We start from the raw sequence: 16,908 nt of genomic DNA on the forward strand, positions 1-16,908 counted from the left end.
TCAGAGGCTGGGAGCCACAGGATCCATGGAGCTGCGGAGGCTTTCCTCCTCACCGCGTTCAAAGGCTTCCCTGGCCAGAGCAAACCGCCCCCCCAGACCCTGCTGCTTTCACTCCTTCACAGAATCTAGGGGTGCGGAGGAAGGAGGGGTGCTGGTCCTGTGATCTCGCTGAGTCTCTTCACCTCTTGACTTTTCATCTCTTTCATGAAGGTTTCCCATGGGGCATAGGGATTCCCCTTGGGTATGCCAAGGGGGTGAGGGTAGGGTGGTGGGCAAGCAGGGACTCTGTCTCCCTATGTCTAAGTCCGTATTTTATGTACCGTGTGTGTACATACAGATGTCTACTGCCTCAACTTTTTGTAACACTGGGTTGCTATGTGAGATCAGCTTCCCAGCAGGCAGAGCTTGAGATAGCAATTCACTTGCACAGGATTTATTCAGGGGCTCTCAGGAAAGGACAAGGAGGAGAGCAGGAGGGGACAGGGGAGGGAGCTAAGCAAGGCTTGGTTCCAGCATCCCAGCTGGAGGCCAGCCTCAGCCTGATCCCGCAGAGGAGCTCTGGGGCATCAGGTGCACACAGAATTGTCTCACCTTAAATCAAGGGAGCATCTCCTTTTCTACCCCTGTGGCAGTCCCTCATTGCCAGTGAGGAGGAGTGGAGGGCATAAAGCCCATTTTATGACGTGGCTCCCATTCAACCAAGGACATTTCTCTGTAAGAAGTAGCTGCGAGCTTATGCAGCTGGGGGATGGGTGCTCCAGCCCCGCAAAGGTCCTGTCCTCCCTTTCCATCCACGGTCAGTCGTTTGTGTCACCTCCGCAGTTCTTATCCTAAGGCTGGCTTAAAAAATTCGTGACAGTTCCCATTGCCCACAGAATTGAATGAAAGGCCTTCACCTGGTTCTCAGGTCCTGCCGCCTGGTTCTAGCCCGCTTTCCCCTCCCTGTCTGCAGCCCCTCCCTGCCCCTCACCCTGTGTTCTTGCCCCTTCTCAGGTGGTGCCCATGGTGGTAGCAGTGAGATGATGGTGACGATGGTAATGCAGGTGCCACTGGCTTTTCCTGAGTGCCAGGAGCTCTCCATGGTGCTCAACATGTATGGTCTCCAGTCTTCGCAACAGTCCTGCCAGGTGGACTGTGTCACCCCATTTTACATTACATGAAGAGCAGGTTCGGAGAGATGGAGTAACCAATGTCGCACAGTCTGTAGGAGATGGAGCTGGGACTCCCTCAGACCTGGGACATCTTATGTCAGTGTCCTTGCTCTCCACCTTGTCTGATGCCTCCGTTCCCCAGGCATGCGGTGGTCTACGAGACCTCCAAACCATCTCCCCCAGCTGCCATGAAAGACCTCTTTCCCATTCCTCCATCAGCCTGCTGAACTTCTAGTTCTTCCTCCAAAGTCACCTCGTCTCCAAGAACTCTTGGTACCCCCACTCACGCCCGACTCTGGGCCCAAAGCAATTCCTTTTCATCAGATTCCCACAGTTCCTGAGCGGGCACCTTCCCTTCTGCATCATGGCCGCTTGCTCACACCCTCCTGCCTGCCTCCTCTCTGCTTCCCTACGCCTAAAAAGGTGCCTGGCACAGGCCCACGGCAACCAAGTGTTGGCCGAAGGCAAACGGCTGAAGTGCCGCTGGAGGGTCAACCACAATGTCCACGCACCCTTCCGCCTCTTTGCCATACATACCTGTCATCCCTGGCCCTGAAGGATCCCTGAGTGCCATGTCCTGGCCGTGGCTGCCACCTGCTACCTTGTCAGACAAGAGCATGCTCGGTGCTGTCCAAGAGACACTGCAAACTCAAGGCAGAGCTGACATCTAGTTCCCACAGCCATGCTTACCAACCGTGAGTTAGCTCACCCCAGAACTATTAGCACCCCTATTTCCTCACTCCCGACATTGCTAGCAACGTAATGACAGCTGTTCAGGCAGGAATTGAGAAGGGGAAATGTTCTCATGATAAAATGTGTTATTCAATGCTAAGACGCATCCCAGCTTCAGAAACTTTAAATTGGAGGTGAGGGAGAGTCCTTAAAGTCAAGGAAAGACAGTAGGAGAAGACAGAAAATAATCAAGTGCCAGATTTGGTCATGAGGACACTGGGGTTCTGGGGGGCCGTGGCCAGAGGGCTGACATTGTCAAGGAAAGTCTCACAGAAGGAGCAGCCTTGAGCTGGGCCTCGAAGGATGGAATCCTGTTCGGTGGGGAAAAGGGCAGTGCAGACGTGGGAACCACGTCCCCACGTCCTTCACCTAACAGGAAGAGACCACCGAGTGGCAGCACAAAGGCCACTTTTCACTCTGGTGACCCCAGAGCGTCTCTCCTGATATGATGACTGAGGCCGACACACCAAGTGGCTATAGGACTGATGGCTGAGATGATGTGGGAGAAGGGTCGTGGAGCAGGAAAACCTTGGGTGCCTGGGTGGCTCAGTCGTTAAGCATCTGACTTTGGCTCAGGTCATGATCTCGTGGTTTGTGAGTTCAAGCCCCACCCTGGGTGAGCTGCAGCCCTGCTTCAGGTGAATCCCACTTCTCTCTCTTTCTCTCTCTCTCTCTCTCTCTGCCCCTCGCTCACTTGTACCCCCCCTCAAGAAAAAAAAAACCTGCCTGGGTCAGCTATGCTCGTTTTCTTTCATGGGTTACGTTTTTAGCATTTTCTTTTGTGTTTCTTAGTCACCTACAAATACCTTTACAAGCCACTATGGGAGCTTGGGGATAGGAGATGGGAAGAGAGAATTAAGAGAGGAAGGGCAGGGCAGTAGATTAGAGGCCAAAATTTGGTTGCCCCTGGAGGACACATAGGCTGGATAATCTCTATGCTGGGCCAATTTCCATCTGTTTTCATTTAGCTGCCAAATGATGTGTGTAATTATCTATGATGTAATTAACATGTCTCTTTGCAAAGAATGTTACACAAGGATGTGACACGCTCTTAAAAGATTATTTCCAAATTGTCTAACGTTCTAATCCCCCACTAGCATATTTTGGAATGGATGCAGAGAAGAAATGAAAATCACAGAACATACAAATCAGCTAGATAAGCAACACCCTCCCCCCCACACACACACCCATACAGAAGCTCTCAAACACAAGAGCAAACCATTTCCAGATATCCAGCTAGACCTTGTTTTATCTTTGACAAGGAAAAAGCATCAGCAGGTTATGTGCTTTTCATAGATAATGTATGCAGATATGTCCATTGCAGAGTCATTGATGGCTTCCTGAGCACAGATGCTTCAGAGAATCCTACATCCCAGACTAATAACGTTGTTTCCGTAAGATATTATATATAAACTAATACGTGGTCATAATTAAAATCTCTAATCTCATTGAAAAACTTTCAGAAATAAGACATACTGATTTGCTCACCACTTATTTCCTTCTCTTGTGACAGCATTATTGGAGTTTGTTGAATTCAGCTGTTTTTCAGAGCTCCGTCTAGTCTGTGTTTATAAACTCTACTCGCCCAAAGATAAAGCTTTGTCTCTTCCCAGGGTGAATCTCGTCTCATGAGATTCTTGTAGTCGCTTGTGCTTTTCATAAAGTTTTGTTTAAAATTTTTTTCTGGAACTTTTTCCTTCAGCTTTAATTTAAATTTTTGTTTGTTTGTTTTTAAATTTATAGGACTCTAAGTGAAACACTTGGCCTCAGTTTATTCTCTCATAGAATGGGAAATCGGTTCTGACTACATGTGGAGTTCATAATAAGAATTCATTTTGTAATAGAGCGGGGTTTTTTTAGCTCTTTTTTTGAAGTTGCCATTTAAAAATCATGATAAAAATAGTAGCCACAGGCGTGCCTGGGTGACTCAGTTGGTTGAGCATCCAACTTTGACTCAGGTCATGATCTCCCAGTTCATGAGTTTGAGCCCCGTGTGGGGCTCACCGGTGTCAGCGTGGAGCCTGCTTCTGATCCGCTGTCCCCCCTCTCTTTCTGCCCTTCCCCTGCTTGCAAGCTCTCTCTCAAAAATAGATAAAACATTAAAAAAAATAGTAGCCACAAATAAAGGGGCTCCACCTCCCAGGAAGTGGCTCAGTTGGTTGAGCATCTGACTCTTGATTTCAGCTCAGGTCACAATCTCAGGGTTGGAGGATTGAGCCCTATGTCGGGCTCCACGCTAAGCATGGAGCTTGCGTAAGATTCTCTCTCTCCCTCTGCCCCCCTCTGCTCGTGTTCTCTCTCTCTCTCTCTCTCAAAATAAAAAAGCACTTACTGCTCAACTACAGTGTGCTAGGAATTGTGTTAGGTTTTTATATAATTGTGGAAATTCGTGTATCATTATAAATGTTATTCCTTTCATTGTGGCCTCTTACCTTTCTGAATATTCTATCCGTTTTCCTCTCCATGCTTCAGTTTGGATATTTTCTGTTGACTTATAGTCTGGATCCCTGGTCTTCCGCTTTGTCTAGTGCACAGTTGAGTATACCCTCTCTTGCCTTCACCCACTGTCTTCTGCTTGGATTCCGCTTCTCATAGCCCCATAGAGCTGTGGGCTCAGCCAGTGCCTTGGGAGTAAATATGGTGTCCAATATCAGCCTTGGTGTGCTTCCCTTCTCTTTGGGGTCTTGGCCCTCAAGTCCAGGCGGCCTTAGTGGTGCTTGGCTTTCAGGTTTTATCTTCACAGACTCATACAACTCAGCTCAGAGACTCGGCCTCTTGGCCACCACTTCACATTTGCTTTCTTTGCTTCCCATCTCCCGCTGCCTCCAGATCCGTACACAGCGTAAGGGGTCCCCTCACTGTCCTTGCCTTCTTGTTGGGACCCTAGACTCTGAAGTCCTGCCTCTCTTCATAGTTCCATGGTACCATTAAACAGGTGTGTGTGTGTGTGTGTGTGTGTGTGTGTGTGTGTGTGTGTGTGCGATCCATCCAGCTTTTCTAGTTGTTACCTGTATTGAGGGTAGATCTGCAGTGTTACTCTATTATTATGAGAAATGTGAAATCCTCCCCTTGCTTTTAAAAGAATCTTCAAGCGGGCACCCGGGTGGCTCAGTCGGTTAAGCATCTGACTCTTGGTTTTCAGCTCAGATCATGATCTCATGGTGGTGAGATGGAGTGGTGAGCCTGCTTGGGATTCTCTCTGTCCCTCTCTCTGCCCCTCCCCGCTTGTGTTCTCTCTCTCTCAAAATAAATACATAAACTAAAAAATTTTTTTTTAAATTAATAGGAAAGAATCTTCAAGCTAAAGAGAATTTTAAACTGTTATAACATTTGACTGCCATTTTAATCATTATGATCAAGGACATAAAAAGCATTCCACTTCTGGGGCTTTCTCATTCCAGGGCCTGCCTGTGAGGCTGTCATGGGCAGAAGTTAGAGCTGAGCATAGGCAGAAATAGGGAGAAAGGATATAGGAAAGGGACCAAAAAAAAAAAAAAAATATCACATGTTTGGAAAAATAAAAAATACCAAGGCCTCTTTAAAAAACACTTAGAGGGTTTTTCCGAAACCAATTATCTGGCTTAATGCTAGTGGCTTAGTTGCTGACCTTCTGTGTTATTTGCCCATTTAAAGTGAGGCCAGCCCTTCCTGTTTTCATTTAGCTGACCCCTGCAGCTGTGAGTTAGCTAAGAAAGATGAAAACCCTTCATTTCTTGGGGAAAAGCAGCTAAGTAGGGTTCTAATTCACGAGGCAGGTCGGGGATACACAGTGCCCCGGGCCCGCTTACTTCAGTCTTGGAGCAGGGAGGTGTGGAATCGAATCACCCTGGGCGGGGGAGAGGGGGGGTTCCCCCAGACAGTAGTGCATGTCCTCTTTTGGGCAGGTCGGTGGGGTCTTGTGATTTGATACTAATTATACTCACCCGTGAAAAGTCTAGGATTCTACAAATAAAAGAGACAGAGGCTTTGAGGTCTCTGACAGCTGCCTCTGTGCCCCAGGGTAACAGGGCAGGGCACCGCCTCTCTCGTAGAAACCCCGGGGGTGGGTGGTACCTGCCCGTCATGGGCTTCCCCTGCTGGATTTCCCACCTGAGTTACTTGTATTTCATTTTCAGAGCAAGGTTACGGGTTAGAAGGAGAAGCCTGAGGGACTCTCCAGGAAGGAACGGGAGTCCATAGGAAGGCATCTCGCTCTGAGGCCCTCACTCCCTCTTGTCAGCAGACCTTGCGAGGCCCCGCGTCCCTCTCCAGGGGCCCCAGGAGAATGTATTGACAAGTGAGGCGAGCTGAGGAAGGAAGAAGACCTAGTCCAAAGGAGAGTAGAACCCGTCCCTGGAAAGATGGGTGGGTGGGCTATCTTATAGGCAAAGGGTCTGTGTGGGTCTGTCCAGGGAAGGCTGACCCTGGACACTGGGGCAGGGGGACAGTTTTGGGGGAGGAAAAAGGAGGCACCATGTTTTAGGCCCAAATCAGTATATTTGGGGAGATTCCTTGTGGAGTTCGAGTCTGGAGACAGGAAGGGGATTTCTGTGCCGTAGCAAAGCCCAGTATGTCTACGCCCAAGCTCAACGCACCCTTGTCCCGCTGGTACCGTGATGCTGACTGGTACGTGTCTGTGCACTGGTGCAAGCTGAACACTAGGGCGTCCATAACTCTTGACGGAAGAGACGTCGTCCCCATAGCCAGTCCCCAGTCCCATCTCCTCTTCTTCCCAAGTCACCTTCCCGTCCCTCCCCTTTGTTCCGTCACCACTGCTGTGTCCTGGCACAGGCCTTCGTGATCTCTCCTCCTATCCTGCTTACACCCAGGCCTACCCCCATCGGTCTTCTTCCGTGCTACAGCTGGAGGGATCTTTATAGAACACAGCTTCCTCCAGCCTCCTTCCTGGCCTCCCTGCCTCCCACCTATCAATGCAAGACACCAGAGGGGTTCTTCTCTAACACGGCCTCTAGCCTCATCTTACCCTCTTCCCAGTCCTTCCCAGCTCTCAGGATGAAGTCAGCACAACCTGTGAGGCCCCCTGAGAGCCAGTCTCTGCTTCAGCCTCTTCTCTCCCTACTCCTGCCCACAAGCCTGACTTTCCCACCTTTGGGAATCAGATGCGATCCATTGGACACCCATGTCCCCTCCACCCTGCCGGACCACCATGCTTCCTGCCTGCTCTCTGGATGATGTGGTTCTGTCTTAGAGCTGAGCCAAGGGTATCTCCTCTGGGCAGCCTTCCAACCCACTGGCCAAATCAGATGTCCCCCATTTGTGTCCCCACAGCCTCTTCTGTTTTGTGCATGTTACACTAGCTTGTCATCGCTTTCCTGTTTCCCCAAAGGTCTTTTACCTCTGTCTCCCTTGGGCCCAGAACGTTGCCTGGCATCTCGTAAGCACCCAATAAATTTCAAATTGAGCGTATGGTAAGTCCCCTGTAAAACGAAAGCCACCGCAGTTTCTGCCGCCAGCCCGGGTGTGGTCTCCACGTGGGCTCCTTCAGCTTTTCAAGCATCAGGGGACCCCCTGGAGAATTTTAGCGTGAAAAGGTAGATTCTTAAGCCTTTTGGCCTGTCAGATAAGTTCAACTTGAGAAGCTTCAGTTCGTAGTGGTGGTTTTTTTGTTTTTTGTTTGGTTTTTTTTTTAAGCAGCAAAATTTCAGCGATTACAGTCCGTGCCAGAAGGCTAAGCCTCCTCTATCCTAAGGAATTCTTCCGCTAATTGCAGTGCTGATCTGCGGGAAGCTTTCAGAAATGAAAAGGAAACCACCAAGTGTTACTGCTCCTTTTCCTTTGCAGCTCAGATAAAACAAACACAGCGTGGGAGGGCCGGGGTCCCCCGGGGGGGGGGGGGGGTTGGCTCCATTCAAAATGCGGGACCCTCCTCTGCCTCCACCCACAGCTCGGTGTGGTTTTGTTCCCTTCGGCCCAGAGCTACCGGGACATGTAAAAAGAGCCGTTTTCCAAACGTCTTAGTTAAAACAGGTTCGTGCAATCAGTGCCAGAGCATCTGGATGTCGGACTTCGTTACTCACCCCGAATAAGCCACACCATGAGTACGGTTTCCCCCCGCGGTGAGCCAGGCTCAAGGGCCACGCGGCGAGGAGCGGCACTCGCTTGCAGACCCCCCCCCGCCCCCCGTTTCCTACTTGCCGCTTGTTCACACTCATCCTGGTGTGAGAAACATCCCCCACCCCTGCCCTGTGTGCTCTTAACGGATGACTTCTTAGGGTGATGTCCGAACCTAAAGCAGTTGGGATAACTTTTTTTTTTTTAATCTTTATTTATTTGAGAGAGAGAGAGAGAGAGAGAGAGAGAGCCAGTGGGGGAGGGGCAGAGAGTGGGGGAGATACAGAATCGGAAGCAGTCTCCAGGCTCCGAGCTGTCAGCACAGAGCCCGACGTGGGGCTCGAGCCCTCGGACCGTGAGATCACGACCTGAGCCGAAGTTGGCTGCTTAACCGACTGAGCCACCCAGGCGCCCCGGGATAACTTTTAAATAGTATTTTAGAAACTTCAGGAAAAGCAGTTTTGCTTCTGGTTCTAAGAAGGAGTCTGGCTCTAGCACTAATTGCTAGCTTTGGGGTGGCGCGCAGTTTATTTGAGCTCCTGAGCCTCTGTTGCCTCATCTATAAAATGGGAGCAATCATCTACCGAGCTCAGGTGTTACGCAGGTTAAGTAAAATAACATCTTGGCCGGTCTCTGGAATACATGCATTTGGTAGCCAGGAAATGATGAGTGATGTCTGTCTCCCCCACCCCCGGATTCAACCTTTCCCCCAAGAATAAAAGCATAGGAACCAACTTATTTCAACATGAAGAATTTAACTCCAAACCCTGAAGATCGTCAACCTTTAAAAACACCACTAAAGCATTTATTTGTAAAACCATTCAGATGGCACTCGTCTGTTATTCTCCCACCTCCAACAGTCCTTAAATTCTGCTTAGCAGAGTCAGCAAAGGCAGAAGAGATCTGGTTCCCAGGTGTGTGTTTTGCTCCCGGAAGGGACATGTATTAAAGATCTGTTCGTAAAATCTGAAGTCAGACGGAACTTGCTGGAAGCAGTTTATCCAAAAGTCTTCCCCATCACGCTCCTGGAGAGGTCCTATATTTTGTGTATGCTGAACAATTGAATCTGTTCCCGGCTGTGTTTTCTGAACGCAAATAGAAATTGTCTGCAGGTCCCCCACCCACAGAGTCATTCATTTGTGCCCCTCTGTCCTGTCCCCATGCTCCACAGTGAGCAGGCACAGGTGTGGCCACATCTGGCTCCCTGCCCCACACCGCCCTGGCTCGGGTACCACCCCCTTTCCTGGGTGTGCGTAAGGTTTCTCCTCTGCCCTCCAGTGTCCTTGAGTGTCCGCTCCACAGGCGACCTTACCCTTATTCAGAGGCAGTCACAACAAAGACAGGAGGAAACAAAGCAGAATTAAAACCCTCTTTGACTTTCCTTAACCCGGTATCTCCCCCTCCCCTGTTCCAACTTGTTTGCTCACAGACCCTTTTATCTATTCCCCTCCTAGGGGACTGAGGTTAGTAGACCCCATCTTGGAGAAGGATGGGCCGTTGCCCATTCGCTTGTTAAAGCAGATTTGAGGACACACGTTGGTCAGTAAGGGCATCCATAGAACACGCCCTGTGCTATGAGAAAAGAGGCACCACGGCCCTCCATCCTGACTGGACCGTCTCCAGGACCCATGCGAAGCACAGAAAACGAACCGCAGGATGCCACAGGGTCCGATTTGCCTGCATACGCCTAGACTGGACGAATATGCAAAAACTGGCTGGCGTATCTGCCTCTGGAGAGGGCTTCTGGGTATCAGGGAGGGGTGGGAGCAGGCTCCTCGCTGTGCACTTCTTGGGAGCTTTAGAACTTTCTGCTGTTTCGAACACAGCTCCAATCTGTTTGAGATTCCACCAAACTTCGCACAGACAGTGGTGTGCGGGAATCCTTGGCTCTGCTGACGGCCCCGTGGTTGGCTTCTGCCCACCTGCCCAGCTTCTCTCAGTCCCTGGCAGGGCCACTCTTCTCCTCTGCTGGCTCCCCGCATGCTGGCCCTCATGGGGGACTACCTACCTCTCCGGGAACCCAGAGACCCCCGGAGATGGTGACGCCTTGTGCCAAAAGGCCAAGAACTGCAGGCTTGAACAGATGGGACTCAAAAATCCTTGTCAGCCTTGTGGTCTGGGGGACTTATCCTTCTATCTTCCTTTTCCTTTTTTTCCGTATGATGGAGGATGAGAGGGCCTAGTTCACAGGGCTTGGGCCCGTTGCTCATCTGTCTAGAACACCTGCCACAGTGCCTTCCCTTCCCTTCCCTTCCCTTCCCTTCCCTTCCCTTCCCTTCCCTTCCCTTCCCTTCCCTCCCCTCCCCTCCCCTCCCCTCCCCTCCCCTCCCCTCCCCTCCCCTCCCCTCCCCTCCCCTCCCCTTCCCTGTTGTGACCACCAACCTGTCCTTCCTTTGGGTCTTCAAGCCCTTTGATTTCAAAGGCCAGAAGTTAAGACTTTCAATCCTGACTCCACTGACCACCAACCCTGGGAAGACCCTAGGCCCCCCAGTATCATTGGATTTCCTGCCCCGGCACAAGAGCCATATTTATGTCAATACAAAAGGCCTTTGGTCACCAAAACGCCACGGATGCAAAGGGTTAGCCTGCAGTGGCGCACAGACGCTCTCCCGCCCATCAGCTGGCTTCTAAGAATATTTGGAAGACGAGTGAGGTAATGCATTCCATATGCTAAAGAGAAAGACGATTTAGCACTGTGCACGGTAGAGTGGGGACGGCCCCACTGGGTCACAAGGTGACCTTGGATGAGACATTCCCTGCTTTTGGTCCCAGTTACCTCATCTAAAAGGTGCGAGCAGTAAAATCTTCCCTCACAAGGGTGGCTGTGAGGACCATGTGAGGCCATCCATGTGGAAGGCCTCCGTAAACTGTGAAATGCTCCGCACGTGTCGGCCAGTATTAGCGGTTAACGCGTGTGCTTGTTTATTGTTTCAGCGGAGAGTTCAGGACGTCATCAGTCCCATCGTGTTTGAAGCTGCCTACAGCCTGGGTGAGCATGTGACCGGAGACGAGGAGAGGGAGCTGCCGCCTCTGACACCAGTGCTCCGCTGGAAAAAGGGACAGAAGATTGCCCAGAAGAATCAGGTCAGAACCTTGAAGCTCTGGACCGGGGCCTGGGGTGGCAGGTGCCTGTGGCGGAAGTTGTGGCCCTGGCGGACTGTGGCAAGGGCACACCCCCTCTCTGCGCCTCTCTTTCCTGACCTGCAGAATGATAGAACACATGTTTCGTGGGGGTCCTTCTAACAGCCACATGATTTAAACGCAATGAGGGAGTATTCCTCATAATCCCTTCGAGGCCATGAACTGGTTCCTTGGCCCCTGAACCTGACACTTGTTCCTAGACTGTTTCCAGAGCCCAGATCACACAGTAGGTGCTCGCTAAATGTTTTGTTGGTGAGGGCATGAGTGACGTGAAGAAGCAAGAGCATCATCTTGTCGGGGTGCCGGAGGCTCAGTGGGTTGAGCGTCCGACTTCGGCTCGGGTCACGATCTCGCGGTTCATGAGTTCGAGCGCCGCGTCGGGCTCTGTGCTGACAGCTCAGAGCCTGGAGCCTGCTTCAGATTCTATGTCGCTCTCTCTCTCTCTCTGCCCCCACCCCTGCTCGCATGTGCATGCTCTCTCTCTCAAAAATAATTTTAAAGAATTAAAAAACAACAACAAGAAAAGAACATCATCTTGTAGAACCGGCGGTTGAGTTAGAAATCTTCAACCCAAGCATCGCTGGATAGCCCAAGCACTGCAAGTGTGGGTGGGCCGCCCATCCCGTCGGGTACTCATCAGATTCTGCTGTGTGGAACAGAGGTTCAGAGCAACGTCGGGTGCAGACCCTGCAAGCAGGAGCGAGCCTGTGAACTGATTCTGTACTGCAGCCCGGCCCGTCTGCCCTGAGCCATCCGTGAGATGAGCATCGCTGTCTACTACACAGGAAATATGCAAGGAATCTGGTCCCAAATCTGTTTTAAATCTTCCCTCAACATCCAAGATCACCACAGATCCAGGACGTTGGTGGGGAGAAGGTCAGGCAAAACTGCTTCTTGGCGAAACCAGACTCCTGTGCAGGTGGGAGCAAAGCTGTGGAACCACACGCTGCCCCCTCCCCCGCCAACCGCTCTGAGCTTAGGGGAAAACTAGCATGTCAGTGAGCCATGCCTTGCAGATTAGAGCTGTGAACAGAGCCACAGAGAAGTGTCAGCTTTGAGATGTCCATCCAGATGTTCAGTTCAGTGGTGAGGTTTTTAGCAAGGCATCCCAATTCTCTACCAAAGTACCTCCCACGTGATCTTGGGTCAGGTTCCCTAGAAGCAGAGCCTGAGGCAGGCATTTGGGGGCACATGGTCTGATGAGGCTGTGTTCTTAGGAGAAGCTGAAGGAAGGGATGGAAGTGGAAGGGACGGAGCAAGGATCTGGCCTCAGCTAGTCTAGCCTCAGCTGGGGAACTCGGGAGCACAAATTACACCAACAGGTTGTCTTCTCAGGACAGGAGGGGCTGGCCTTTTGTACCCCTTGTTAGTCAACCATCGGCTGGCTGGCTGGTGTAGAAGCGGAGCGTAGGTCTTCTTGAAGGAGATTCTCTTCAGCTTTGGACAGTTCTCTGTGGAAGAATGGGGGGGTGAGCCGTTAGCTGCCTACGCTGCCGTCAGCAGGGGGACGGGTAGCAGTTGTACAGGGATGTGAGCAGGGCGCCCAGCGCCCGCAACACATACGCATACAACCTACTGGCAACTCTGACTTTTCAGGTTCTCCTTTTGATTTCAAACACGAACTTCTTTCAAAACACAAGGACCCTGGAAGGTGGCTGGTTATTAACACTTGGAGCAGGCTGGGGACTCGGTAAATCGGCCCGATCAAAGCCAATGATGCAGGGACAGCTCAGTATTAAAGTGCTGTTCTTGGTCACTTCTGGTTCAAGATGGCCGACCAAGTACGTATGTTCACGCTTCCTGAGACCCCATTACAATGATTAAATACGAGTAAATAGGGACGGGGAGGAAAACACTGTGGGGGAAGGGGCAGCAGCCAATGAGAGAGTCTGTTAATTTTCTGCAGTGAGGGAAGAAGATGGAAGAGTGTTGGTGGGTGAACCTTGAACCATACATAGAGAGGCTGGGTGCCCGTCTACCCAGGGATCCAGAACGCTGCAGCCATGGCCAGGGCAGTGGTTTACAGAAGGGTGCCAGAGTGACAGGTGGGACTGAACAGGGAAGGGAGGTATTAAGTGAAGTTTAGTAAGTGGAAGAGTTGACTCTTCACCCCTGTCCTTGTCCCCATGTACTTGAGACATTCAGAGTAGCATGCAACCAGGCATTTTCTTCTCTAAAGAATTTAACAAATTGCTTGAGATAGTGTGGCTAGCTCCCCACAGGAAAGCCTTGCTTCTTCTGCATTTAGAGGCTCCGATGTAAGCCTCCTACCATTCGTCCCCAGATTGTCTAATCAGCCCTTTGGCCTTATTCCTAAATACAAATGGACAACCAATGAAACCTGAGATTGGAGGGGGCGATGTGGCACATTGAGAAGAAGAAAAAGACCAAAATGAACAACAGAATAGCTGACTTAGAAGGAAACAGGTTGTTCGGGGAATAGAAGAGATTATATAACCTTAAAAACCACCTTAAAATAGATGTAATTAACACAAGGAGATTTCAGAATATATTCTGTCCGTTAGGAAATGGTTGGAATTTTTTCTTTAAAGGGAAGAAACAGAAAAAAGAAAAGTTTCCTAAAAATTAGCTATATGGTTGCAGAGGCAAAAATTTTGTAGGATTAGAAGATAATGGAAAGAAATCCCCCAGTAAGCAGAGCTAAAAGACAAATAGAAGAGAGAGCTAAATTATCAATTTAAAAGGTCCTAGATTCAAGTAATAGGAATACCAGAAAAGGTAAACAGAGAAAATTTTAAAAGTTATAAGAGAGACAAAAGAATAAAATTTCCCAGAGTTAAAGGGAAACATTTTTTTTAAATTTAAAGGTCTCCCCAACTTACAAGCAGGATAAACCAAAAATATCCTAGATATAATTTCTAAGATATTTGTAATGTCACTGCTACTAAGATTTAAGGAAACTTCTAAATGCTTCCAGGCTAGAGAGTTCAGGATTGGTGGGGGGGGGGGGGGGGGGGCGGTGGATATATGTCCACTTACAACATTATTGGAATCATACATACTAAACAGACCATCAGACTCCTGATTGGCAAGATTAGAAGCCAGAATATGGTGAAATAAGTCTTCAGAGTGCTGAGAGAAAGTGATTTGAAACTGGAATTTTATACTTAGCCTAACAGTAAAGTATGAGGTTGGAATACAGTAATTTTTCAGATAAGCAAGAACCAGATAGTTTATCTCCCTAGGAACCCTTCCAAGGAAATAAGTCTAGATGCACTCCAACGAAACAAAAGGGTAACAGCAAATTTAAAAACTAATTGACCAAATTAGAACAGGGGATCAGTGAACTTCAGGGAGAATGAAGCCAGCAATAGACAGAATAACAGAAAGTAACGAAACTTAAGATACAGTATAGATGAAATAACTTGCTTCTCAAATAAGAAAAATAAAGGCAATAGAAAACTCTCAGAAAAACAGAAATTTGGTCTATGTGTCATGGTTGAAACATAAAATGTCATGGGACTTTGAGCAAGTAGAAGAGTATAAGGAAGAGAAGGACTTTGATACTAGAAATATTCTCCCCGAAGTGGAAGTTAAGCATTTGCACCTGTTGAGCCTGTTGCAGAGTTGAGCTTTGCACCCATAGAAAAGGGTATGTAATCATGACACTTGTCTCGATTCTAATGTGAACAATCACGTAGCCATAAAATTAGCATTATTTATTGATTTTTGGTTACAGTAGAAAATGTAAATGTCATTAAATTTGACTGCCCAGAGGTCAAAACAGAATGATGATCGAAGTTCTCTTAACATCTTAATCTTTTAAATCGGAGAGTCGAGAGGTGGTGCAAAACTTGATGAAGTGAGAGCTAGCTATTTACGACTTAAAATTACAGAGGTCATCAGCGGAGTACTACCTCTTAAATTGTGGTTGCTGAACCAGCCATGTCAGCCTCTTTGGGGATCTCGTGAGAAACGAAAATTCTTGGGCCCCACCCCAGACCCACTGAATCAGAAACTCATGGGGGAGGCCCCAACAATCCGTGCTTTGACAAGCTGACCAGGTGGTTCTAAGGCAGCTGGGGTCTGAGAAGCCATGCAACAGAGGAGCTAAGAGTAATGATTTGCCTGTCCGCCTGTGAAAATTAGGAAGGCAGAGGAGAGGGGGCAATTGTGTGAGATAAGTTCCTGTCCATCGTGGCGAGAATTCAGTAAGAAAATGTCTAAATCTAATCGTCAAAAGAAACACGTGGTCGTGTGGCAACATGTGGTTGCCCCTGGACAGCAGGACTTGGTCCAGGGAGGTGTGTGGCAGGGGGGATCATTATTTTTTCTGAACCATGTGATTCTTTGATTGAAATGAAAATGAAAGAAAAATATTGTTCTTAGCTTGGGGAGATTGTGCAGGAGTCTGAGAAATATTCTGGGAGAGTGATCCTTGCTTTTTCTCCTTTCCCTGATTAGGTGGGAGGGGGACTAATTGAATGATCATCCTCCATGTGTCTTCCAGATGTTGGCTCGATTTGCGAGGGGGAGAAAGATTCTGAGAGCTAGGCCCGCTCCAGCGGACAGAGCTGTGTTTCAGCCCGCGTATGCATATATGACAGTTCCACAAAGAGAATCTGGCCTCTCCATAGGGAGGAATAATCTCATGGGAGCTCTTTAAGTCATGTTGCCAGAGAACATTAGGGCTTAAATACTGCAGTCTCTTTAACTAAAAGGCACCGAGCCCATGTAGGTACACAGGATTGTGCAGCGGCGTGAACTGAACCCTAGTGATTCTTTGGAGTCAGGGCCTGCCCTCACAGACGGTCTCGTTGAGGTGGTAACTGCACAGACGTGTAGAACCTGGAGACAGTGACGAAGCATGTGCAGTTCAGGCTTTCTGATGGATCTGCGGTGTTTTGCAGTGAGTGGGACAGAGCCTCCCCTCTGCTGAGTGAAGAACAGTGTTGGGAGAGTCTGGGCTGTGGGATATGGGCTAGGCTGTGGGGTGACGAGTGAAGTTGCCGCCAGTGCCGAGAACTGACTGGGATTCTGGGACCTCTGCAGGCCTCGGTAGGACATTCAGCCTGTTGAGAATACTTTCCTTAAACATTTAAGGAAAGCAGAGACCTACTTCTCGTCAGGGGATACTCAATACAAAAGCAAGCAACAAGAATATCAAAACACAACTTGGGGCACCTGGGTGGCTCAGTCGGTTGAGCATCCAACTTCGGCTCAGGTCACAATCTTACGGTCTGTGAGTTCGAGCCCCGCGTCGGGCTCTGTGCTGACAGCTCGGGGCCTGGAGCCTGCTTCCCATTCTGTGTCTCCCTCTCTCTCTGCCCTTCCCTCGCTCATGCTCTGTCTCTCTCTCTCTCTCAAAAATAAATAAACATTTAAAACAAAATTTAAAAAAACAACTTGTTTTATCCCTTAACCAGAAGCGTATTTAAAAGGACTATAAATCCAAGAGCAATTCAGTCATTTGAATGTCTATTTCGTGATAAAAAGATAGAAGATTGCTGGGGTGCCTGGGTGGCTCAGTTAGTTAAGCATCTAACTGGATTTTGGCTCAGGTCATGATCTCATGTTCATGGGATCGAGCCCCGCATCGGGCTCTGCACTGACAGCATGAAGCCTGCTTGGAATTCTCTTTCTCTGTCCCTCCCCCACTCATCTCTCTCCCTCTCTCTTTCTCTCTCTCTCTCTCTCTCCCTCCCCCCCACCCCCCTCTGACTCTCTCAAAATAAATAAAACAAAACTTAAAAAAAGATAAGACATTGCTACCTTCAGTGGACTTACAGGACAGGAATAACTTGTACAGAGCAGACAATGAGATTCAGATGAGTGTGCGTGAGTGTTTCATTCCAGAGACTATTTCCAGCTG

General features: G+C 49.2%; 1 protein-coding gene across 2 annotated transcripts in view; it reads left to right on the forward strand.

Annotated features, from left to right (window-relative positions):
- Positions 1 to 16,908, forward strand: part of ITGA9 (integrin subunit alpha 9) — a 344,865-nt gene that overhangs the window by 163,740 nt on the left and 164,217 nt on the right. For both annotated transcript variants that reach the window (XM_086720437.1, XM_086720438.1), the window contains exon 16: positions 10,869 to 11,018. In XM_086720437.1, coding sequence (XP_086576563.1) covers positions 10,869 to 11,018 — 150 coding nt within the window. The remainder of the gene's footprint in view (positions 1 to 10,868; positions 11,019 to 16,908) is intronic.

This window comes from Puma concolor, chromosome C2 (genome assembly GCF_028749965.1).
Source record: "Puma concolor isolate L17-30 chromosome C2, mPumCon1.1.hap2, whole genome shotgun sequence".
Classification (NCBI taxonomy): domain Eukaryota; kingdom Metazoa; phylum Chordata; class Mammalia; order Carnivora; family Felidae; genus Puma; species Puma concolor.